Genomic DNA, 25,374 nt, shown 5'->3' on the forward strand with positions numbered 1-25,374 from the left:
TGGCTGCTTTTATTTGGTAAGCGAAGAGGAAAGCTCCCCCTACTGACTCAATTGAAGGAGGACTGGAAAACAAGAATTCTTGTTCTCCCATGCTTTATAGCTGAATCAGATTTTGTTGTATAAGGTAAGACAAAGCTGATTTGTGAGAGGTGGGAGCCAAAGGAAGGCCTGTTAAGGATGGAACACTTGTTTCTTATCAATGGGCAGGATCTGCCATAACACAGAAAAGTCATGCTGCTTTTATCTAGTTATCAGCGGTAAATGTCGAAGTGCTTTACAAAGGAGGTCAGTATCGTTATCTCTATTTCCCAGATGGGAAAACTGAGGTACAGAACTGCAGCAACTTGCCCAAGTTCACCCAGCAGGCTCATGGAAGAGCTAGGAGTAGGATCTAGGTTCCCTGAGTCCCAGATCAGTGCTCTGTAAGTAGTGGCGCTCTACTGGGGAGGTCTCTGCAGCCACTGCCCCATGAAGACAGGCTCCAGGCAGCCCCCATACAAGGGGGGAGGTAATGGGCTGCAGACCAGAGTGGGACTGTAGGATCTGCAACTACATGGATCCTTTGACTCAAAATGTCTTTTGGGGATAGGAAAAGGCAGCCACCCCGATCCAGCCTGTTGCTAGAACAGCCATGGCTGGGTTCTGCTGCAGCCCTATGCCTTGCCTGCAGCTTGGGGATCAGAGATTCCTGCACAGAGCCAGAACAGCTCTGGCTTTTGGTGTGTTTGTGTGGGAGTGGGACTGGGGGACAGGGGAGGCTGAATTTCACTCACAGTCCTGGTGAACACGTTGGTTCACAATTACGGGGGGTGGGAGGGTGCTAAATACTGAATTTCTCTGTTTCAACTTAAAAGAAATGTTAAGAAATGCAGGAGCTTAGGAGAGACACACTCCTGTGGATAACTCAGAAATTCAGTCAGCACGGAAATAAACCCACCTGGGATTACAAATGGGCCCATCCCTTATACCTCACTATCTCTGTTTCTTGTCTGGAGACCCTTTCAGATCAGGCACGCCTTTCAGAATTCTGCTCAGCTTTGCATTAACCTCGTTTAGTCGCTTCTCCAGTTCCGTCGCGTATCTAAAAAGTCTAGAACAGAATAAAAATGCACTGATGAATTGCACCCAGGGGGCACTGTCTGGTTTTTAGAATCCTGTTTGTAAGAGTCATCCTCGTTATTTGTATTGTGGTAATCCCAGTCATGGGCCAGGGCTCCAATGTGGTGGCATTCAAGGCCAGTCGGGACCTCCTGTATATCACAGGCCCTGCAGTCACCTCCACACCAAGCCGACCACAGACAATGATTAGACCACAGTATTACAGTGGCAGGGAAGTGATTAAGTGTAAGATACTCGGATGATCCTAGTAAGTTACCTGTCCCAGGTGCTGTATATATGCAGAATGGAAAGATGCTCCCTGCCCCAAAGAGCTTACAAGCTCAGCTTACCTCTCCAGGGAGCGACTGTGACTCTCACAAGCGAATCTGGGGGAATGCTACCATGACCCCTTTCTTTACCTCTGCATATTGGTCCCTGTGCTGCTTCCCACCACACTTGATGGGGGCCCCGGCAGGAGAGCAAGCTTCTGTGCCACCTCCTTGCCGCACAGCCCCTGGTGTGTCAGGGCTGACGAGGGGAGGGTGTTGCCCAGTCTCTGCACTGAGGTATATATTCACCTCTTGTGCCCCGTATTCTCGATACAGTAGGTATAAAACAGCTACTTACGCACAATAATTTAGTGTTCTCCAAATTGTTCCTCATTCCCTATCACTCGCTGTTCACCACCACTAAACATGAAACGTGGGCAATGAGGAATGGTGAGCCAGATCCCCACGCACTGATACCAGTGGGATTCTTTTTGTTAACGTCAGTGGGCTTTGGACTTGGTCCATGGTGAGGTGAATTCTTCAGCCATCTCACTGCTGTCCTTATTTACTGCAGCATGATTTTCAGACTCCAATGAATGAGCGGAGGCCTGCTCTACACACAGATTTTGTACCAGGATAATGGTTTTGGATAAGGGGAGGTGTGTTTTTAATTGATTTACTGGTACAACCCAACCTCTGGATGCAGTTATAGCAGTATAAAGACGTCTTATAGTGGATATAGCTGATTTCGATTCCTAAGCCAGAATAAGCCATGCTCAGTATAAGCACCTTTAAATGCACCAGCATAACTGCCTGCATACTAGAAGGGTTTGATGCTTTAACAATGCTGGTATGCTTAAAGAAGCAAAACCTTCTCGTGTAGCTAAGCTGTGTGAGTGTGATTGGCAGTGAGACGACTGTCCAGCTCTTTGCTGGATGGAATGTCAAATTTAGGGCTGTAGAGAGACCAGGTAGGTGAGGTAATATCTTTTATTGCACCAACTTCTGCTGGTGGAAGAGATTTGAGGAAACTGACTGGAGTAACTACTTTAGAATAAGCTAGTCTGGAATCATTCCCTCCCCAGGAGCTATTCTGGAATAGTTACAGTGTTTTTAAATTTACCCCTTACCTTCTACTAATTAACTTTCCCATGTAGACAAATCCCTATGCAAAGCTGGGTATCTAGCTGCTGGCACAGCCAGGTACTATTGCTAATGGTGGTTCTCCTGGAACTTCAGTGGTTAGAAACTGCTGCTTATGTAAGTGAAGCTGGTGGGTTCTATCCCTGTCCTGGTTGTTAGTTACAATTCACGTCAATTGATCCTCACAGACTTAAGAAGGGCAGGATTTAGAAGTTGCTCATCTTCCCACTTGCCCCTTCCACCCAATCTCAGGAGGCCTGCGTGCATTTGCACAATCTCTCTTTCTAACCAGTGCTGACCTGGTTGCTTGTCCCTCAGGTTTCTTGATACGAAACCCCAGTTAAAAAAAAAAAAGTGGCACTGGTGCCCGTTGAGAATAGGCTGCTGCATCTTAGCTGAATGATATTAATAGGTGGGAGATGAGCGAAGCTGATTTCTCCCCACAGCCTGCCTGTCTCATCTGCAATGGGCCAGCCCTGCTACCTCCTGCACCCACTCAGAACAGACACAGTAGCTACTCTGTCCACCTACGACAAAGACATACTGCTGAAATTCCTGAGGAGAGACTTGGTCCTGAGAAGCCACGGCCAATTCCTTATTCTCGGCAGAGTGATACTTTTGGTGAAGCGTCTCCTTCCACTTCTGTAGCTGTGGTGATTTTAGATAACCCTGCTGAACAGAGGAAAGGGTATGTTTTCCAGAAGAAAAGCCCCATTGTATAAAGAGCTAGCTGTCTCCTATGCACACACTGTAGGTTACACATTCGCTCACACAATGTACTTTAGGAAGCATGCAGTTGGGGGGAAAGATGCAGCTGTAGGGGGAAAAAATGCTCTCTGGCTTTTTGGAGGTCTCTTCTCATTTTAAAGGGAATCCTGCATTTGCTCCTTCCAAAACTACGGGAGGGGGAGAGTATAAATATTCATTCAGAGTTAGGGAAGGCCCCAAAATGGCTTTACCTGGAGAAGGAATGTTACAGAATGAGTAGAGAAAATAAAAGAATTCCCAGGGCAAGGCAGTTTCCACTATGCAGCTGTCGAAGCTCCATTTTTATGGACTCTTAAATAGTTCAAGGGGGCGCAGCAAGGTTGCAATGAAGCAGTGACCTTCTATTGCCTCACTATGGACTTCACAAGCCCCCTGTGAATTCGTCGCTTCCTTCTGTAGCACAAAATAAAACCCATGGAAGTACTTGCTCTCTCTGATGCTTGCAAGCAGATGGGGTCTTTGACCCAATCAGACCCCTTATATCGCATTTTGCTTTCTAGTTCTTGTATTGCTTCAACATTTGGTTAAATGATCCACCCCCAGGCTAGGGTCTCTGCAAAGGCACCTAATTCAAGCTGGCAGCAGCTCTGCTCTTCTGACTCCTGGCCTCCCCTGAACAGAGCGGCGCTGTGGATGACCTTTTGCTGAGGGCTAGAGAATACAACTAGCAAACTCATTTCACCTCATTAGAGTTTGAATGCTACTTCCATGATGTAAAATGTTAGCATGTTATATCCACATACAATGGAAACCCTCCTGGTGTTCTCCACTGTGTGACCATCGCAAGGAAAATCTAAAATAATGTCAATGCCTTTTGGTAAGAAAAAAAGAGAAACAAAGTCTACCTTCTCATCCACACTAGATCTTCTGGAAGGCTTCAAAGCATCGTCTGTTTTGGAGGCAGAATGCCCCTTGCTATCAATCATACAAAAAAAGGAAAATCATGTCAGAGTAGGTCTTTGAGGGTGTAGGGGGAATCTCTATAGCAAGAAAAAGGATGAGTCTGTGAAATGGATTGATGGCTCAGACTATTTGTCTTGTGAGAGTGATGGACAAGACATGCTGATGGACCTTTGTAAGTCCTCATAACAGCGAACGGGCCATTGAATGGGGGGAATTTGGCAGTCAGAGTAGCAATAGGAGGACTTGACTGACAAAGTCAGTAAACCCCACCTAGCTCAGGGGTTCTCAAACTTTATTGCACTGTGACCCCCTTTTCCCCCCATCTGACAACAAAATTACTACATGACCCCAGGAGGAAGGACTGAAGCCTGAGCCCTCCGAAGCCCCACTGCCCCAGACATGGAGGCCAAGGCTGAAGCTCCAGGGCTTCAGCCCCAGGTGGGGGGTCTGCAACCTGAGCCCAGCTGCCCAGGGCTGAAGCCCTCGGGCTTCAACGTCAGCCTTGGGCACCAGCAAGTCTCAGCTAGCCCTAGTGACCCCATTAAAACAGGGTCATGACCCATTTTGGGGTCCTGACCTCCAGTTTGAGACCCGCTGACCTCGCTCATGGGCTGTCAAAGTTTTCCCATAATGTGGTTTATCATTTGTTAGAGAGAGTGTCTTGTGGATGCCTTCTCTCCCATTTATGATCTCATGGATCCCATAGTCACAGACCATTCTGTGGCAACCATCACAGTGGCTTGTGTGGCAGAATAATATATGACAAGCATTTAGCTCCCTTTGTCCAATTTAGCAGGTAGAAATGGGAAGGACAGCCAACATCCTGTGGCCAGAGGATCATCAGTGGTCCATGAAGTGAGACAGGCTGAGACTAGCTAAGCATGAAGCTATGTCAGCATCATAGCCTTGTCCCACAAGACTTGGGGATCAGGGTATGGGTGGGTGGGGAGTGTTTAGTACTTGGTTGGCTATGGGTCCACATAAATAATATGGCTCCAACCCATCTACTGTGCTAAGGAGGCCTTTTAATGAGAAACTCGCAGGAAAGGGACAATATTTAAAAGCTCCCCAATGAGATGGATATTAGCTGTCCCTTCTCGGGGCAGAAATGAGCCTTCGTTCAGGAGAGAGAGAGTAGATGCTCCTTTCACCTTGTTATTGAGCAGGAAAAAAGGAAATACCCCATAACTAGTCTGGGAGCTCTTGCCTTCAGTGAGGATGGCAGTGAGGATGTTCGAGCATTAAGATCCTTCAGGATGAAAACCTGTAGTTTATTTTGTAATGACTGAAGGACAATGCAGAGTCCTGTTCATATCAAAGGCATATCATCACAAACACAACATGAACGCATGTCTGAGCATGCATTACCCTGTGTGTGTTTTCAAAGAAACAGTTCTAAAGCTGCCCCTAGATGTCTTGTCATCCAAAGACTACAGTGGGCTCTTCTGAAAGGTCTGGCTCAGCACTTCCTAAGGGAGGTGCGTCACCATGGGTTAGCAATAGTTGCTACAGTATTTATGCAGAGGTTACTAGTAAAAAGGGAATATTCTTCTCCCCACAGAACTGACTCTGTACAGATAAGTCACAATATTTTCCTGTTCTCAACAGATGAAAATATTTACTACTTAAATGGCAACCACTGCAATTTAACCAAAGCTTTTAATATTCTCATTAGTTAACTCATTCAATCAAGGCCAGCTCTAGGGGTTTGGCTGCCTCAAGCAGCCAAAAAAAAAAAAAAGTCACGGTCTGCGGCAATTCACTGGGAGGTCCTTCGCTCTAAGCGGGAGTGAGGGACACGCCACTGAATACGTGAAAGTGCCGCCCCTCTCTGGAGTTGCCGCCCCCAGCACCTGCTTGATAAGCTGGTGCATGGAGCCGGCCCTGGATTCAATCTAATGTTTAATCTACATTTCCCCACTTCATTTTTGTGAAGTTCTTTGCAAGAGCGAAATGAAAAGCACTATATCAGTGCTAGGCATTGTTTGTATTATTTTAAACCAGACTGTTAAGGCTGATTTAGGACTAGGGGCTGAGGTCATGTGAAAATATACTCCAGGGAGCCATCTTACCCATGCTAAGGGGGATGGACAGGATCCTCCCATCTCTAAGTTCTGTGATCACCAAAGTGCATTACAAAGCACCTTCAGAGCTCCATTCCACCCTCCTGCTGCCTCATTCGCAGTCGTACCCAGGAAACTGAGTGGAAATAAGCACATGGAGCTCTTGAAATCAATGTAAATTAGATGCTCAAATACCTTTGAGGTTCTGGGTCAAAGAGTTCACTCTCACTACCTCCTGCACCATTCTCCAGATATTAGAGTGTATTTGAAAATTAGGTAGATGGATTAAAAGTAATTTACTGGAAGTTAAAGAAAAAATGCTGGGGCTGGATTCCTACGTTTTCATGCTTTGCAAGCTTCCACCTGCCGGATACAAATCCTCCATCTTCGATTTCTTCAGCCGGAGTTTCACAAGGGCTTTATTGTAACTCTGAGCACAATTTAAAATGAGGGAAAATGTACCAAGTGAGTTAAATGTCAAATCAGTCCTTCTACAGAGAGAAATGCTTTCCCACAAGGCATGGCACAAAAAGCTTGTAATGCTTGAATTTAAGGGACACACTGTCAACGTGAGGCATTGGCAATTTAGAAATGAATCCTATTAGTGTTAATGAAAATTACATTCCCAGTACCTTGCATTCAGCTCAGAAAATTTACCCTTCTACATTCAAAAGCTTCATGGGAACCACTAAGACAATATACAAGTGAATCCAGTTAGACTCTTCTTTCTTCTGCTATGTTCAATTTAATCTTCAAATGGTTCATAATTGGAGAGAAAAAGAGAAAACTAGATGACTTTGATTTATAAAGTCATCTTGGTGGGACCTGAACAACCTAGTATAAAATGTTCTTACACGTTATGGGCCAATTCCTCAGCAAAGCTGAGTAGCCAGCCCCTTTTTGGAATCAGGCTCTAGGGAAATTAATGACTCAAGCCAACAAAACCCCAGAGGAAAGTGGAATGGTTGCAAGAGCATAGTAATTAACTCTCTGCACATATAGGCAGATACCTCAAGCAAACACAGCTGGAAGCCCTGGTCCTGCAGTGAGCTCCATGCAAGTGGATCCCGGCAGAATTGGGGCTTTCATGCACATCCAATGGACCAAGTTCTCAATCGCAGACCCCAAACCTTATCCCAGTGGATAGTGAGTTTTCCGATAAAGGAGTGATCTCGGGATGGCTGTATTCCATTCCTGGGGTCACCTGTTCTACTGGATCATCCCTATACAACTGTTTAATGTTCAGCATATTCTCCTTGACATGCATCCTTTTTGAGAGGGGAATGGGAGGTAATTTCAGGCCTAAAGGTGACCTGAAAAGTTTAAGCAGAAAGCGGTTTATACCCCTTCTTGCGCCTTTGTGCTTTATAAAGATGGCCTGAAAGCTGGAGGGTGGGGTTAAAGGTTTTAATTTCTGCTTGTTTGCTCTTCCTAAGTTTTCCAGGCGGGCCCTCATTAAAGGTCTCTGAGATGTACCCTGTGAACTTTCATCTATTTGTTAAAACTGCAGAAACAAATTCAGAGTATTCTTAAATAGTTATGGACTAACTGATTTCAGAGTAGGCATTTAATCAGTTCTGTGGATTTTTTTTTTCTTGGAAAAAATATTTCTATTGTGAGTGTGACCCTTTAAACAAGAGCATTTTAGAGGCATGTACTTACCTGTCTAATGAGGTCACTGATCTCAAATTCTTTACTCGGTACCACTGCAAAGTCAGCTTTCACTTCTGAATATGTGTCATTAATAATAGCCAAGAACATGTTCTGCATAGAAAGGAAACATTTGGAGATTTTCTCTATGTAAATTCTATTTCTGCTTCTCTGAATCTACTCAAATCTATGCAGGTTCTTATCTAGCACCCTTCTTTCCTTATTCTGATTCCGCTTCTCTTTTTCCCTGACTTGCTCATGAGTAGGGTGACTAGACAGCAAGTGTGAAAAATCGGGATGGGAGTGGGGGGTAATAGGAGCCTATATAAGAGAGCCCCAAAAATTGAGACTATCCCTATAAAATCGGGACATCTAGTCACCCTACCCATGAGTGTTTCTGTGCTTAGCATGGCAGGGATATGCCCTGAATTCAGCCTCAAATGCTGCTGCAGCAGGGGTCTAGAAAACTAGGAGTGGCAACTATGCCCATTCGGGCACTGGTGTCCTTGTATTAAGGATTACTGGTTAGAAAAAAGGGTCAAGTTCTGCTGACATTTACACTGGTGTAAATAACAGACACAATCAAAGGTGCATCTAGATGATCAAGGAAAGGAGAATCATACCAAGGGTGTGACACCCTAGATGGAATTACAGACTGCATCCTCCTACCTCTATCCCCGCATTTGGTGATGTTCTTTGATGGAGGACCACTCTAGCTCAGCCCATGCGAGTAGCTGCACTACAAAGCTACACCAGAGTTACTGTGTCCTCGCTGGTGCTGCACTATCTGTGTGTTGAGAGCCTTTTGACCGCACATTCTATGATTCTTTGTGCTGCAGTAAACTGAGGCACTCTGTGATTCTTTCTCCATGAATTGTGGGAGAACTTGTCTTTCCTTCTAAGAACAGGGGCAATTGTGCAAAGGCACTGGAGAACTATCAGCACCCAATTGATTTAATCTGTGTCCACTCACTGCAAAGTGGGTGGATTACCAACCCAAGTGAAAGCTGGGATCCAGAGTTTTAACCCAGGCCCCCAGTTGGGCTAGCTAGCCTGGGTTGAAACCACAATTAAACTCAGGTGAGCTGGGAGGAGGGTTAAAACAACACCTGGGTAAGAACCTGGGCTAACTCTGAAGCAAAGATAGCAAGCCCTAGTGATCACTGTCTGATGTGAGTGACGTGGCCTAGTCTGATGTGTACAAACTTCACTATGTGAAAGGAGAAGGTTGAGTATGACTTGTGTTTAGTGTAAACATATTATTATTATTCATAATTAAAACACTACTTACCAGCAGTACAAAGAACACAAAGAACACGAAGGTAATGAAGTAAATGGGGCCGAGAATTCGGTTGGCTTGCTCTATGCTCGCAAAGTTAAAATCACCCAGCACTATGCGAAACTGCGTAAAACTTGGAGGAAAAAAATAACAGAACTATTGTGACTGTGTGACCTTCTTTTAAAGGTTTAAAGGGGTTATTTTGTAAGGTAGGAAGTATGATTACTGATTAAAGAACTTCTGGAAGAGAAATGTTTAGAAAGGCACAAGCCAAACACTGGCTAGCTCTGTGCATATGCCCATGCAATAAAAATGATGGCTGGTACAGGCTGTGCAGGATGGAAACTCATTGCCAAGATTCTGCCGCCTGTAAAATCAGAGTGATCACTCAGCAGGTTCTCTCTTTTACCCACAGGGCATAATGGAGCATGGCCTAGAGGTCAGGGAATGTGTTCTGTGTGATTCTGAGTACATTTGGGGCTGCGGATCAGGCAACAGTCCTATCGACATGCCTGTACACAAATTATTCTTGCTGTCGGGAATGAGGGCTGTTTTTCAGCCAAGACTCTGCATATAACGTTGATATGGAAGCATATTGGGTACTGGAGGCAGTAAACCTGATTCCAGGTGCCAACTGGAATCTGACCTGATCTGCTGCTGCAGCAGCAAGATCGTTGAGAATGCCTTTCTAGAAGAAATCGGGAAGGGGCTGTGGATGGGCTACAGGGCTCTGAGCTTTGCAGCACTCGTATTACCTGAAGAGAGTACAATGACTGTAATAGCATAAGTGGGGGCCTGTATTTTTAAGTTCTCCTGAGGGGAGGCTGTTTGCGTGCCCAAGAAATGGAGTGTCTGCACTGCAAAGGTCTGAAAACTGCGTACATGCAGTTCTGAAAAGTGGAAAACTCATCAACTTGTGACCCGAAGACCAGGTAGCCTAACTGTGCATATGCAAAGAATATGATGAAAAACATGATGGCAAATCCGATGATGTCTTTGGCACAGCGGGATAAAGTGGAAGACAGCTGAGTCATCGTCTTGTTAAAGCTTATGAACTTAAATATCTGGAAGAGAACAGATCAAGTTATTACTGGGAGGTGACCAAAACATATTGTACGTTCTTTAATACAATAACTGGAGTGTTGCTTGCTTACAATTACTTATGGGTTAAGTCTGGTGTCCAATCAATATTAATAGCATGAATCTTCAGTTAGAGCTGGATTGAATGTGTTTGTGGGGAAAGGACTGCTCTGTGGGCTGGTGGCCAAATACATTTGTTCAGTAAAGCTCACCGAGGGGGACTGCGCCTCTACTGGGTGCTGAGACTTGTAATCAAGTCTGTGGCACATAGTGACCCCTGTTAAGACAGCCATGATTCAAGGCCTCCAGAATAGGGTCGATCCATGTTCGAGTGTGTATGTGGAGGGGCTGTTGATAAGGAGGTTTCTCCCCCTAAGATGACAAATCATGAATTCAAAAGCAGATTTGCATTCTTGTGTGATGTTGGCAGCCAGGCAGACTGAATGGCACCAAGAGCCACAAACTTCCCCTCTTTACTTTAATGGCACAGGAATTAGAGTCTGCTGTGGCTTATTTAAATGCTTGGGGCCAACTTTTTTTTTTAAAGGCAGTTTCTATTCTCCCAATGCCTCCCCTTATGCTTGTGCTCTTCCGATTCGTAGCCACCTATCTACTACAGTGCTGGGCACTTGACAAATGCCTGAGCCAGAAATATAGATCAATGAAAATTACAGGAGTAATTTTTGTCTGTACAAATGGAAGCCAAACTCAGGGCCCTCACAGAATCTGGCCCAGACACTTTTAGAATAATAGAATCATAGAAATACAGGGCTGGAAGGGACTTCAGGGGGTCATCTAGTCCATCCTCCCTTCCTCACGCTGAGGCAGGACCAAGTAAACTTAGACTGTCCCTGACAGGTATTTGTCCAACTGGTTCTTAAAACCTTCCAGTGATGAGTATTCCACAACCTCCCTTGGGAGCCTATTCCGGAGTTTAACTACTCTTATAGTTCAAAAGTTTTTCCTAATATCTAACCTAAATCTCCCTTGTTGCAGATTGAGCTGATTAATGCTTGACCGACCTTCAGGGGAGGTGGAGAACAATTGACCACCATCCTCTTTGTAACAGCCCTCAATCTGAAAAGTGTTAACAGGTCCCCCCTCAGTCTTTTTTTCTCAAGACAAAACGTCCAATTTTTTAAACCTTTCTCATAGGTCAGGTTTTCTAAACCTTTTATCATTTTTCTTGCTTTCCTCTGGACTTTCTCCAGTTTGTCCATATCTATCTTTTAAAGCACTGTGCCCAGTAGTAGACCTTATCTGCTCTACAAAATGAACTTTGTTGTTAAATAGCTTTTAAATACAGTTTCAGCTATCATGGCTGTGCCATCAGTATAGACCAGGTCAGAGCCTTGTTAAAACTAGGTCTGGGGAATAAATGAATTTTAAAATGCTGTTTGGGCACAATTATTCCCCACTCAGTCTAGCAGGCCAATGATTCTGTACAGGAGACGGGCTTTTAGCCATGGTGTCCAAAATGTGAAATGTGTCTTTAGAGGGACTATGGCTATGTAAGGATTGGACATGTGGCTGGCCCTTGGGGATGGTTCCTTAAACAGCCAGATACCCTGTTCCTCTTCTGGAATCTTATAAACAGAATTGTCACTTTTAGCTCTACCTTTGCAGTTCAGCCTTGAAGATGTAAGAGCAAAGATTTACAATACACTTAGCAGTACTACGATTCTGGTGTACAACATAGGAAAATGGAGAACTGGTACCTTTATCCAGGCAAAGAAGACATTGATAGCAATCATGTTGTTGTAACGGGTTTGCCAGTATGCAAGGAAATAAAAGTCTGGATACACATAGGCATTAGAGAGCAGGCTTTCCATCAGCAAGGACACCTCTACAGTACGGTACATATTGAAGGCAATGGCAAAGATAGACAGCTGAATAAAAGCAGAGGCTAGTCAGACTATGGTCCAGATATCCCCTCTCATCTTCAGCGCTCTAATTGTGCCTAGTTGCATGATCATTAGCCTAAAACTCTCTATAGCTTGGCAAGAATAATCAGGAACACTGAGTGAAAAAGTGAGTACATGAATGTGTTAGGAGCGTGGGAAGTGTGATGTCAAGCTCACATGTTCAGGGAAGGAGTCCATTGAAGGGGGGAGGTGTCACCTCTGTGCCATCTCCTCCTAAGCACTGCCCTTCTTGATCTTGATAAAGCTCCTCCCTGGATGTCCCAACAGGACCAGGCTCTGTAGGGTCAGACAGGCATGATTCCGAGCACTGTCCCCCAACTGCATAAGGGATGAGTAAATAGGCTGTGTTAAATTACGTCCCCCTTGAATTGTCTGCTAGGGACCATCTTCTGATAGAGGATCTGGGGTCAGGGAGCCATATGAGACCGATTCCGATCACAGCCAGGTTCCCATGAGGGCTGGGATTGGACCAGGAAGCAGTGTATAGGATCTGAGAGTTCCAGGAGCTGAATTCCCTGTCAGTCAGGTGGGGATGTGACACCCCATAACCACCTCTTCAACAGAACTATTTAAGGGAAATTCCATAAGCAGAGACTTGTGTTTCCTGTCCTATGGGTGATGAAAACCCACTCCATGGGCCAGTTCGGCCCTGAGCACAGATTCAGGATTCAGTCCCACAACAAACTAACATTCTGGTTGTATGTTAAGGATGTCCAAACTTTCCCATCTGAGGGCTGCATTGGCAGATTGCCAGGAGCTTTCTTCAAAGTCCAGTGAACTTAATGGGAAAACTCCCACTGACACCTGGATCAGGCTTCAGAAGCCCACGGACCACATCTAGTTTAGTGTGGTCAGAAATTCATTATGAAACTGTATTATTGGATTTATTTTTAATCATTTACATCAGTGATACTCAGATCTCAGTGGTTCAGGAGCCAATTAGTGATCAGCATTACCCAGAAGAGCCACAGTAGTGTGAATTCATTGTTTCGTTTACTATTTTATAATATATTATAAATATAATTATACAAATAGTAAATGAAACAATGAATTAATATATATAAAATATAAATTCTCACAGTAAAATGACTGACCAAGTATTGTAGTTTTATCAACTACAATTGGTTAATAATATAGTAAAAGCATCTGGATTGGTTAATAATTAAATCACAGTGTTTACTATCGTGCTGCAAAGAGCCGTAGGAGACGCATTAAAGAGCCGCAGGTGAGTATCACTGATTTACATTATGGTAGCATCAAGAGGTCCCTGTACAAACCCTTGGAGACACTCCCTGTCCTGAAAAGCTTACAGTTGAAATAGACAAGAGAGAACAGGGAGGGGAAGTGACTTTCCCGCAATTAGACCCCAGCCCTCGTCCAGTGCCCTACCCACTGGATAACATGGCCTTGTCACTGTATTAAATTGGACAGACCCATTGTAACCAAGAACCGAATCAGGGCTGCTTTCTTTCTTGGCCATCTCTGTCACTTCTCACAATAGCCGTTTGTTCCAAACTATTGTTTCTGATGGAAATCTCAAACCTGCAGATAGAAGCCAGGACTGGGTAGTACTCACCGACACCAGCAGCATGTCCAGCCAGTTCCAGGCACTTTTAAAATATTCCGTTTTCAGCTTTTTAACTTTTAAAATTTCTTGGATGATGAAAGCAAAGATGAAGAGGCAAAAGATGACTTCACAAGAGGCAAGGAAATAATCGTAATAAGTGACGTATCTGAGAAGCTTTACTGAGTAAAACTGCGAAGAAGGAAGAGCACCACCAGTGGCTGGGAATTCCACTACCAACCTGTGAAGTGAATTAGACAGGATTGTATTTGTTGCTGGTTTCAGTGAAAAGACAGCATAATTTTAAGGACAAAGACTTAAAGTGAAAACATGATCCAATGAGGGAAATGCTTGTGTGAAAATAGCAAGCTTAACAACTCCCATTTCCATTAACTCTTCCTTTCTGGATGACTGAGCATTATCTTTAGAGGGAGTGTAATGGAAAAGGCTGAAGACAAAACAAGAAAAGCATGTGGCACGCAATCCAAATAGGTGCTGTCAGTTAAAATATTCCATCTGCTTGCACTGATCTTAATTAAATGGTGTCTGAGCAGATCAGACACTCTGCCAAGCCCTAAGTTCAGGATTCTGTGTTTTTTCCTTCAGTAGCTGATAAGACTAATACTCAAGGCTCTGATGGTGCAAAAGCCAAGTCCTGTCCCCTAGGAATAATCAGCTATACAGCTAGGCGTAACCCTCTGCACGATTGGGTTGAAGCATTTGCTCTTGTTTTAAGAATTAGCTGTCTTACCAACTGCTGGGTGAGAAACACAGAACAGGGTGTGCTAGAGGTAAACAGCCTTTTATTTCACCCTTAAAGAAGCATAATGCCTTAGTAAATGCGATTTCAGATGGAGTAAATGTAAGCACTAACCTGACTACACAAAAGAGGTTTATGTTGGCATTATACACTGAGAAGTCAATAAATACGACTCTTGTCCCTCTAGTGAGCCAGCCGTTGCGTCTGAGAAACGCAAGCTTCCTTATGCTCTCACTCCTTGATTTAGGTAAGGTGAACATAAATCCTCCACCGCTGTAAAGGCCCATGGCTCCCCAGTGCCAGGGGGCTAATGAGGATGCAGAGGAATACGTCCATCTGTTAGAGACAAGGAAATAAAAGAGTTCAACTCATGGGGAAATTGGATTGGAAGAGGTTTCTAATGTATCCAATTCTTTTCCCGTTCCTATGCTTCACTCAACCACTACTGTATTTTGGACTGTAATCCAGGCTCTTAAATGATCCTTTCCTCATTAGGAAAGATGGAATACAGACTTGGCCTTGGAAGATTTACATATATTTAATTTGGGTAGTCAATACATTCTTCAAAGACAGATCTACTATGAGCTTGACTTTCTCCCATGATAAAGCAGATAAATTAATAGCGTACACCTTCTATATCCAAATGGAACATCTCCTTTTTACACATAGATTATTGCTATTGTAGTAATCCAGTTTACATTCTCTTTAAATGGATTTAAATGATCCTAAGTAAAATTTGTAGTAATGGCTGAAGAATTCTTCTGGAGATCTGAAAAGCCTACTTTACCTCTGTTTGCATGGCATTCGTAGTAGACCTGAAGAGGTCAGCTCAAATTCAGGTCTCCCATAATTTGGTGCCTCTCCAGTCAAATCAATGGAGTTGCATACATCTTATGCCAGTGCTGAATTTGGTCCATAGTCCCTAGTCTTCCCCCCATGCCCTTTAACTGTGCATCTGTGGTGCCAAATTCCTTTGTTACACTGGTGTACACCCAAATCGGTGGGGCTGCACCAATGTAAATCAGTGAAGAATTTGTGTGTGTGTGTGTGTGTGGTGTAATTGTAACAACTCAGAAATAACAAGGTTAGATCATTGAGATAATCTGTGCAGTAAAGCAACAACAATGGAAATTGCACTGAGCATTTTTCAGGTTTTATGGGTAGAATTCTGAAAAACATTTAAGTGTCCAACTCCCATTGAAAGTCATGGGATTTTAAAAACCCTACATGTCTTAAAAACCCATATCCAAAGTAAAGAGTAAGAAATTCCAAAGTGGAATACTACAGTACTTACACAGACCCATTCTTTAGACCAAAATCAGATTTATCTTCAGCGACATAGCGGTATTCGCGATAACACTCTTTCAGAAATGTTCGGAAATAGGGATAGATAGCGCACGTGTTGTTGCGGACTTTTAGCTGACGAATCTGGGCTACTCCTAAAAGTAAGTTCTCATAGTAAACATGACTGCTGTTTTTGTGGCTGGTCAATGTCTTGTTATTGTACCACGTGTCCCAGTACAGACCATCAAGCAAGGGTCCTTCTGCAAACTATATAACACAATGAGATTAGATAAGAGAAACTTTCAATGTTAGCTTTTTAAGATACCAATCTTCCTTATAGGGCTCTCCGATAAAAGGCTAGAAATTACAAGTTAGGGCAGAAAACCTAGTTGTTCTCCAGAAGCTAAGAACAGTAGAAGGTGATAGGTTATAAGAATGGCCATACTGGGTCAGACCAAAGGTCCATCTAGCCCAGTATCCTGTCTTCCAACAGTGGCCAATGCCAGGTGCCCCAGAGGGAATGAACAGAACAAGTCATCATCAAGTGATCCATCCTATGTTGCCCAGCTTCTGTCAATCCTGTTGTTCATGGCCTTTGAAGAGAAAGCAAAGTGCAGACATTGGCATGGCTGGGTATACTGTCTTGCTGGGAATATCACAGTGCAGGCAGGGAACCGTGCCACCTGGGGAAAAAAACCCAGTCAGGAGGGAGAAAGATGCAGGTTTCCGCTCAAGAGAGATGATGGCTGGAAGCAGGGCCGGCTTTAAGCCGATTTCCCCCAATTCCCTGGAATCTGGCCCCATGCCCAAGAGGGCCTCGTGACTTAGGCATCTTTTTAATTTAAATTTTTTTTTAAACTCACTCGGCGGGGGGCGGGTTCCGCTCCAGGGCTTCGTTGGCATTTCGGCAGTGGTGGGGATGGGATCCTTCAGTGCTGTGGAAGGCCCGGAGCAGACCCCCCGCTGCCGAAGTGCCGCCGAAGCCCTGGACCACCGCCAGTTATTCAAATCGGGCCTCGCCCTTCATAAAGCTGGCCCTGGCTGGGAGCCTAGTGTGGGTGTCCTTGCTGGACCACAGAGAGAGAATATGGGTGCAGTTTCCCTGAACTGTGACAGTTACATGTGGTTCTATAATGACCATTTGGTTATTTGGGATCAAATCTGACTTTCCAAAGACCAGTTCTGATATGTACTTAAGGGTTTGCGCCTGGCTTATATTGATCAATAGAACTTTTGATCAAATGGATCAGACTTTGTTTTTGAAGGCAGGAAAGAATTCCGCCCCCCTCCCTTTCTAAGTGCTACTTGGCTGCTGATAAAGAATGTTACAGCTTGGGTGAGTGCTAATCAGAACCAATAAAAATGTGATTGATGCAGCTTGGCACCAGAATGCATATTACAATTTGCTGTCTTTTGAAAGATGGAGACTTTGCAATAATACATGTGTTGGGAGCTCAGAACTGTACGGATCCAACTGTAGTGAACAAGGGTGGGGCATGGGTCCCCCAGATTAATTTTATAATCAGATTCCACTGCTTTTAAATCTAAAGTAGGAAAAAAATTGTCCTAGAATTACAATCTTTGTGTCTGTCTTCCAGTGTTGCCTGGACACTATAGCAAACTGAGCTCAGTCCCCCATCTAGTGGTAAAAATCTGTGTGAGCATCTTGCACTCAGCTTTATACCAAAGCTCCACTCAAAGGTTATGTCTACACTGCAATAAAACACCCATGGCTTCCTCATGTCAGCTGACTCAGGCTTGCAGGGCTCAGGCTGTGGGCTATGTAATTGAGTGTAGACGTTTGGGCTCAGCCTGGACTCCAGCCAAGTCCGAATTTCTACACTGCAATTTTGCAGCCCAAGACCTGTGAGCGCAAGTCAGCTGATACGGGCCAGCTGCAGGTGTTTTATTGCATATGTCTACATGGAAGAAAAATCCACAGCAGCAAGTCTCAGAGCCTGGTCAACTGACTCGGACTTGTGCTATAGGGCTAAAAATAGCAGTGTAGAAGTTCCCGCTCAGGCCGGCCAGCTTTGGCGCTCAGACGCTGCCGCCTCACCAGGTTTCAGAGTCTGGCCTCCAGCCTAAGACTCGCTGCTTCAGGGATTTATTTATTTTTGCCATGTAGACATAACCTAAGTGGAATCCCAGTTGCAAACCAGGTAATCAAGGTGAAAGTTTCTCTTGGCTGAGCTGCTAGGACCTGTCCTGTGCTAACCCACCCCAGGAAAGTCATTTCTTTGTAACTGAAAATCGAGACAACTGTAAAATCAGAGTATTTCCTTTTCTGTTTTCCTCTGATTAACCCAATCCTGAGACTGACAGCAGGAAAGAACAATGATGAACATCCCCTCCTATAGTTAGGTTAGTCGATCAATGCCTCACTGTGTTTGTTTGAAAACTATCAGAAATGCCTATATTTGTACTCAGATCTTTTGCAAACTTAGTGTTATTCAACCCTTCTCCAACTGGTGAGACACTACACAGGTTTCTGAACCACAATGCCTCTTCTGGTCTGGATAAGTCTTGTATACAAAATGTTCCACTGTTGCTAACACCTCTGAAGCTGCACAATAACACTAAACGTTTGCCCTCCTAGTCAGCTCCCAACAAAACAATTAAAATTAGAAGCTTACCTTCCAGAAATCAACCATGCTGCCTATGGTCTTGAAGGAAGTTCTATCTGTCTCAGACACAGAGGTTTCCAGAAAGAGATTTGACATAACTTTGTTCAAGTAATACATGTCTGTGTTCACCATGCCAAATGTCACTGGCAAGAAAGAAAGGGATTGATTGTAAAATGAGGTCTGAGGATGAAGACAACTGCCAGTAGCACCGTGATATCCCAATTGTGCTGCTTACATCAAACTGGAACAGTAGTAGGCTGGAAACACAATCTAGAAATGAGGGTACTTTTGGTCTGTTAAAAGCAAATGAAAATTCTACACTTTCATTTAATATACTTTAAGCAGATAAGCCACCTTGGGTATCCGTTTACCTTATCACAGTAACTATACTGCGGCTCTGCATGCATTACAAGGTGCCAAAGATAATTGTTTAGAATGTATTTAAATCAAAGGAAATAAGTTTAAGCACCAGAGGGGTGTATAATGTTTTCCAATTTCTTAGTGCCTTTCATCTCAATTCATTTTATGTTATGGTCCAGATTCTTATGGTACTTCAGTTTTACAATGGGGTACCATCTTCAGTAACTGTTATTCTGGAAGAAAAGTTTTGTTGGGGCACTTGCAAATGAAACCACACCATTGGCTGAAAGTCAAAGGGTGGGAGATTGAGGGCATGTCTACACTACTGCGCTACATCGGTGCCGCTGGGCCACTGCAGTGCGTCTGGTAAAGACATGCTTTGCCAACGGGAGAACGCTCTTCCATACGCATAATTACCCCACCTTGGTGACAGGCAGAAGCTATGTCAGTGTCCTGCTGGCATAGTGCAGTATAGACAGCGCTTTAAATCTACATAACTTACGTTGCTCAGGGGGATGTGGTTTTCACACCCATGAGCAACGTAAGTTACATCAACTTAAACAATAGTGTAGACCGGCCCTAAGTAGTGGTAATGCTCAGCCTTCCTAGCCCAATGTTATGCACTGAAAGAGGCATAGCTCTCTTTGTAAACCAAAAAATATTTGAAAACAGTGCATTACAATTCATTTAGTTCGTTGGTGGACTTACATATACATAGATCTGTAAGGAAAATGATGTAGATCAGCAGTTCCTGAAGGGTAGTTTTAATTTCTAGCTCTCTGCTATAGGTCAGACGAGGTTTCACAATACCTAACCATGTGAAATAAAAAGCAGAATGAAAAAGAAATGCAGGGAAGTAGAGGAGGGGCATACATAGTCTCAGAAATAAAATTAAAACCAGGTTCCAACTATGCAGGGAAAATCCTCAGGCCTTTTAGCATTGGTAAAGTGAAACCCCTTTTACCCCTGAGGTTTCCCAAATATGTTTTCAAATTCTTATATGCAGTGAAACAAGGGGCTTTCAGATCAGAGGAATCTGCATGATTGGGGAGTTTCCCTTGCTTTGAGTGTTGAGTGCAGTACTTGGGGCTTTTTCAGGATCTGATTCCTGATTGGCTTGTTTATGGACATTTTAGTACCATCACGTTGCAGTAGAGAGTTGAGTTCTTGCTCATACAAAGCAGAAAGTCCACATGAGAGCTTCTGGGATTGTTCAAAGAATGGGATGGCGGGTAAAGCACTTGCAGGAATGGGAAGGGGGTGGACACTGCTTTGGCTGCATCCCAGTCCCTCTAAACTTAGTCAGGGACCTAGCTGGAGAGTGCCTATCACATTGTTATCACTGTACAAACACAGTAATAAATAACAGGCTTGCTCTGGGGGAACTAGGCTGGACCGTGCAAGGCCTGGACTGGCCAATGGCATGGGGGAGAGGGAGCCACGGGCAAGGTCGGGTCTGAAGGGGACCGGATGAGCTGAGCAGGGGATAGGTAGACATGCTTTCTAGACTGAGGGTATGTCTACATCTACAATTTTGCAGCGCTGGTTGTTACAGCTGTATTAGTACAGCTGTATAGGGCCAGCGCTGCAGAGTGGCCACACTTACAGCAACCAGCACTGCAAGTGGTGTTAGATGTGGCCACACTGCAGTGCTGTTGGGCGGCTTCAAGGGGGGTTCGGGGAACGCGAGAGCAAACCGGGGAAGGAGACCAGCTTCGCCGCGGTTTGCTCTCGCGTTCCCCGAACCCCCCTGCAAACCGCAGGGAAGGAGACCTGCTTGCACGGGGGGTCCGGGAACACGAGAGCAAACCGGGGAAGGAGACCAGCTTCGCCGCGGTTTGCTCTCGCATTCCCCGAACCCCCCTGCAAACCGCAGGGAAGGAGACCTGCTTGCTCGGGGGTTCGGGGAACGCGAGAGCAAACCGGGGAAGGAGACCTGCTTGATTACCAGAGGCTTCCTCAGGTATGCTGGGATACCTGCTTATTCCACGGAGGTCAAGAAAAGCGCTGGTAAGTGTCTACACTTGATTACCAGCGCTGGATCACCAGCGCTGGATCCTCTACACCCGAGACAAAACGGGAGTACGGCCAGCGCTGCAAACAGGGAGTTGCAGCGCTGGTGATGCCCTGCAGATGTGTACACCTCCTAAGTTGCAGCGCTGTAACTCCCTCACCAGCGCTGCAACTTTGTGATGTAGACAAGCCCTGAGTAGGGCAGGGTTGGCTGAGCTGGGCTCACAAGGATGGGAGGTGCAGGGTCAGACCCCACAGGTTGTGAAGGGACATGGTAGCCATCGCAGGGATGGGCTGGTTTAGATGGGTGAACAGGAGCTGGGCTGGGCTAGTTAGGGATGCCTGGGGCTGGGCTGGGCTAGCTCAGTGCTGTCGGGGAGGGGAATTGGGCTAGCTTGGGGTGCATAGGGGGGCTGGGCTGGTTTGGTGGAGGGGCTGGGCTAGCTGGGGGGGCTCAGCTGTTCGGGGGGCTAGTTTGGTGGGGAGGCAGGGCTGTTTGGGGGAGCTGTTTGGGGGGTTGGGCTAGCTGGGGGTGCACAGGGATTTGGGCTTAGGTGGGCTCTTTGCAGGATTGGGCAAGCTGGGGGTGCACGGGGGGCTGGGCTGTTTGGGGGAGTGGGTTGGGCTAGCTGGGGCTGCACAGGGGCTCTGGGCTGTTTTGAGGGGCTGTTTGGTGGGGGTTGGGCTAGGTGGGAGTGCACAGGAGGTGGGCTGTTTCGGGGGGGCTCAGCAAGCTGGGGGTGCATGGGGGGCTGGGCTGTTTGGGGGAGTGGGTTGGGCTAGCTGGGGGTGCACAGCAGCTCTGGGCTGTTTTGAGGGGGCTGTTTGGTGGGGGTGCACGGGGATGGGCTGTTTCGGGGGGGCTCAGCAAGCTGGGGGTGCATGGCGGGCTGGGCTGTTTGGGGGAGTGGGTTGGGCTAGCTGGGGGTGCACAGGGGCTCTGGGCTGTTTTGAGGGGGCTGTTTGGTGGGGGTGCACGGGGATGGGCTGTTTCGGGGGGGCTCAGCAAGCTGGGAGTGCACGGGGGGCTGGGCTGTTTGGGGGAGTGGGTTGGGCTAGCTGGGGGTGCACAGGGGCTCTGGGCTGTTTTGAGGGGCTGTTTGGTGGCGGTGCAGGGGGGATGGGCTGTTTCTGGGGGGCTCAGCAAGCTGGGGGTGCACAGGGGGCTGGGCTGTTTGGGGGAGTAGGTTGGGCTAGCTGGGGGTGCACAGGGGCTCTGGGCTGTTTTGAGGGGCTGTTTGGTGGCGGTGCAGGGGGGATGGGCTGTTTCTGGGGGGCTCAGCAAGCTGGGGGTGCACAGGGGGCTGGGCTGTTTGGGGGAGTGGGTTGGGCTAGCTGGGGGTGCACAGCAGCTCTGGACTGTTTTGAGGGGCTGTTTGGTGGGGGTTGGGCTAGGTGGGGGTGCACGGGAGGTGGGCTGTTTCGGGGGGGCTCAGCAAGCTGGGGGTGCATGGGGGGCTGGGCTGTTTGGGGGAGTGGGTTGGGCTAGCTGGGGGTGCACAGGGGCTCTGGCTGTTCTGAGGGGCTGTTTGGTGGGGGTGCACAGGGATGGGCCTGTTTCGGGGGGCTCAGCAAGCTGGGAGTGCACGGGGGCTGGGCTGTTTGGGGGAGTGGGTTGGGCTAGCTGGGGTGCACAGCAGCTCTGGCTGTTTTGAGGGGCTGTTTGGGGGGGGTTGGGCTAGGTGGGGGTGCACGGGAGGTGGGCTGTTTCGGGGGGGCTCAGCAAGCTGGGGGTGCATGGGGGGCTGGGCTGTTTGGGGGAGTGGGTTGGGCTAGCTGGGGGTGCACAGGGGCTCTGGGCTGTTCTGAGGGGCTGTTTGGTGGGGGTGCACAGGGATGGGCTGTTTCGGGGGGCTCAGCAAGCTGGGGGTGCATGGGGGGCTGGGCTGTTTGGGGGAGTGGGTTGGGCTAGCTGGGGGTGCACAGCGGCTCTGGGCTGTTTTGAGGGGGCTGTTTGGTGGGGGTGGGCTGTTTCGGGGGGGCTCAGCAAGCTGGGGGTGCACGGGGGGCCTGGGCTGTTGGGGGGAGGGGTGTTGGGCGGTGGGGACCTGAGCTCCGCGGGACGCTGGGCCCGCCGCCTCCCCGCGCCGCCGCCCCTCACCCACCGCCCGCTCTGCGGGTCCCCGAGAGCCGCCGCTCGGCTCGGGGCTCCGCCGCCTCCAGGCCGACCGGCCCGCTCGGGTGCTCCATGGCGGGGACTCGGCTCCGCCCGGGTTTGAATCGGCCCAGCGGCTCCGCCCGGCTCTGAACCGCCCCGCGGCTCGCGCCGCGGCCGGGCCGAACTTTGCGCGCCCGCCCGAGCCTGAAACGGGCCCCGGCCCCGCGGCAGCTCAGGCTGAGCCGGGGCAGTGGGGTGCTAATCCCAACACACTAGGGCGGGGAACCGGCGCGGGGGCACTCGGCGCCGCCCCAGCCGGGGCCAAGCTGTAAAGCTCCGCGCTAGGCGGGTGGAGGTTTTGAAGCCCGGGCTGGGCCGGGCTTGCTTGGTCCCGCCTCAGCGCGGGAGGCTGGAGGGGAGCCCTGGGGAGCCGTGCCAGCCAGGGCTGCCCAGTGACCACACCCGGGCAGCAGCAATGGGGGAACCAGCAGTGCAGAGACGGGGCTGAATGGTGTCAGGATGCGGCTTTAGCCCTTGTCAGGGTGGCTTCCCGCACAGAGCCCCCTGGATCTTACAGACTCATAGACTCTAGGACTGGAAGGGACCTTGAGAGGTCATCGAGTCCAGTCCCCTGCCCTCATGGCAGGACCAAATATTGTCTAGACCATCCCCGATAGACATTTATCTAACCTACTATTAAATATCTCCAGCGATGGAGATTCCACAACCTCCCTAGGCAATCTATTCCAGTGTTTAACTACCCTGACAGTTAGGAACTTTTTCCTAATGTCCAACCTAAATCTCCCTTGCTGCAGTTTTAAGCCCATTGCTTCTTGTTCTATCATTGGAGACTAAGGTGAACAAGTTTTCTCCCTCCTCTTGATGACACCCTTTTAGATACCTGAAAACTGCTATCATGTCCCCTCTCAGTCTTCTCTTTTCCAAACTAAACAAACCCAATTCCTTCAGCCGTCCTTCATAGGTCATGTTCTCAAGACCTTTAATCATTCTTGTTGCTCTTCTCTGGACCCTCTCCAATTTCTCCACCTCTTTCCTGAAATGCGGTGCCCAGAACTGGACACAATACTCCAGCTGAGGCCTAACCAGCGCAGAGTAAAGCGGAAGAATGACTTCTCGTGTCTTGTTTACAACACACCTGTTAAAGCACGGGAAGAACTTGCTCCCTGCTTGCAGTAGTTCTGTCCTGGATGATGTTTGGGGTCGTGAGCTTCACTCAGCTGTCACTGTCATGCTGGCCTGGAAAACAGTCTTGTTCTGAGCATGTGCTGCCACATTTGGAAATCAAAGCACAGACACTCTCTTTTGTCCTTGTTGCTGCCAAGGTAAATAAGCTGAAGGCTCTGTACTTTCTTGGCTGTGGATCCTTCAGATAAAACAGAAGTGAGGCTCTCTGTGGACTTTTAAGGACATTTGGTACTTCCTGCAAGACTGGAGTTCTCCACAGCATCCTTAGTCACCATTTCCCTTGTTGGGCAGCATGGTACTTGTCTGCTCTCTCACTCCAGAGGTGGCTTAATTTCAGTGGTTATGGTATTTTACCCCATTGTGAAACTGAAATAACACTTGGAGTATCATCAGACTCTGGACCATAATAATAAAATGAATTGAGATGAAAGGCACAAAGCGACTGGAAAATCTACTTCGCAAACTTATTTCCTTGCTGTTTTAGAATGTAATTAAATCTGAGATTAAGCACTTTGTAAGGCCTGCAGGATCCTGGTATAGTTACTGCGATAAGGGTGAATATATAGCACCCGTGGCTTATCTGCTTAGAGCACAATAAATAAAAAATGTATAACTGGGAATTTTCATACAGTCCTGGGTGCCCCATCACACAGCTCGGTCTGGCCTGGACTCCATGGAACAGGCTAGTGCCACAAAAATACCCCACATTCTTACAGTTTTGTTTCCAGGCTACTTGTGCAGTTTGATATAAACTGCACTATTAGGATATCACTATTCTGTCTACTCTATATATGCTGTTGCAACAGCCATCTCTAATGGTAGAAGACCAGCATGTGAGAAAGAAACTTGGTTTGAGTCCCTATCTGGTCGGTCTTTGGGTTAAAAACAAACCAAAAAACCCCCCCAAAACCTTGCTATTCTGGGACATTCATGAAAATGAGCTAGCACAAGAAGATAACCTCACACAGAGCATCAGCTCACTCTCTCAGAAGTTATTTGGGCACCAAAATACTTGATTTTTATTGTACAAATGTGTCTATTTGATAGCAATTGGTAAAATCACCAGTTTCCTGCTCTAGCCAGCATTTACTTTTGATGAGCAAAATAGGGGTCAATGTAGCATGAAACTTGATTTTAAGTTGTTTTCAGGGTGGGTCTGGTTTTGTTTTTGCAATATCACAGGGAAAGAGGAATAAAAATATTTATTTTTTTCATCATGGAATTTAAGACCAGAAGGGACCATTATGGTCCTCTAATCTGAGCCTCAGCATAGCACCTACTATT

General features: G+C 46.8%; 1 protein-coding gene across 1 annotated transcript; it reads right to left on the minus strand.

Moving 5' to 3' along the window:
- Positions 1–972: 972 nt before the first annotated feature.
- PKD2L2 (polycystin 2 like 2, transient receptor potential cation channel) lies at positions 973–24,365 on the minus strand. Its single transcript, XM_030572435.1, has 14 exons — positions 24,323–24,365; positions 19,482–19,583; positions 18,423–18,556; positions 15,797–16,053; positions 14,617–14,838; positions 13,755–13,983; positions 11,972–12,142; positions 10,056–10,237; positions 9,186–9,306; positions 7,907–8,008; positions 6,583–6,674; positions 4,124–4,193; positions 3,055–3,179; positions 973–1,090 (listed from the first exon to the last, which is right to left on the minus strand). Exons 1-14 carry the CDS (start codon positions 24,363–24,365, stop codon positions 973–975), a joined length of 1,968 nt encoding a protein of 655 aa, XP_030428295.1.
- Positions 24,366–25,374: the final 1,009 nt, after the last annotated feature.

This window comes from Gopherus evgoodei, chromosome 8, assembly GCF_007399415.2.
Source record: "Gopherus evgoodei ecotype Sinaloan lineage chromosome 8, rGopEvg1_v1.p, whole genome shotgun sequence".
Classification (NCBI taxonomy): Eukaryota; Metazoa; Chordata; order Testudines; family Testudinidae; genus Gopherus; species Gopherus evgoodei.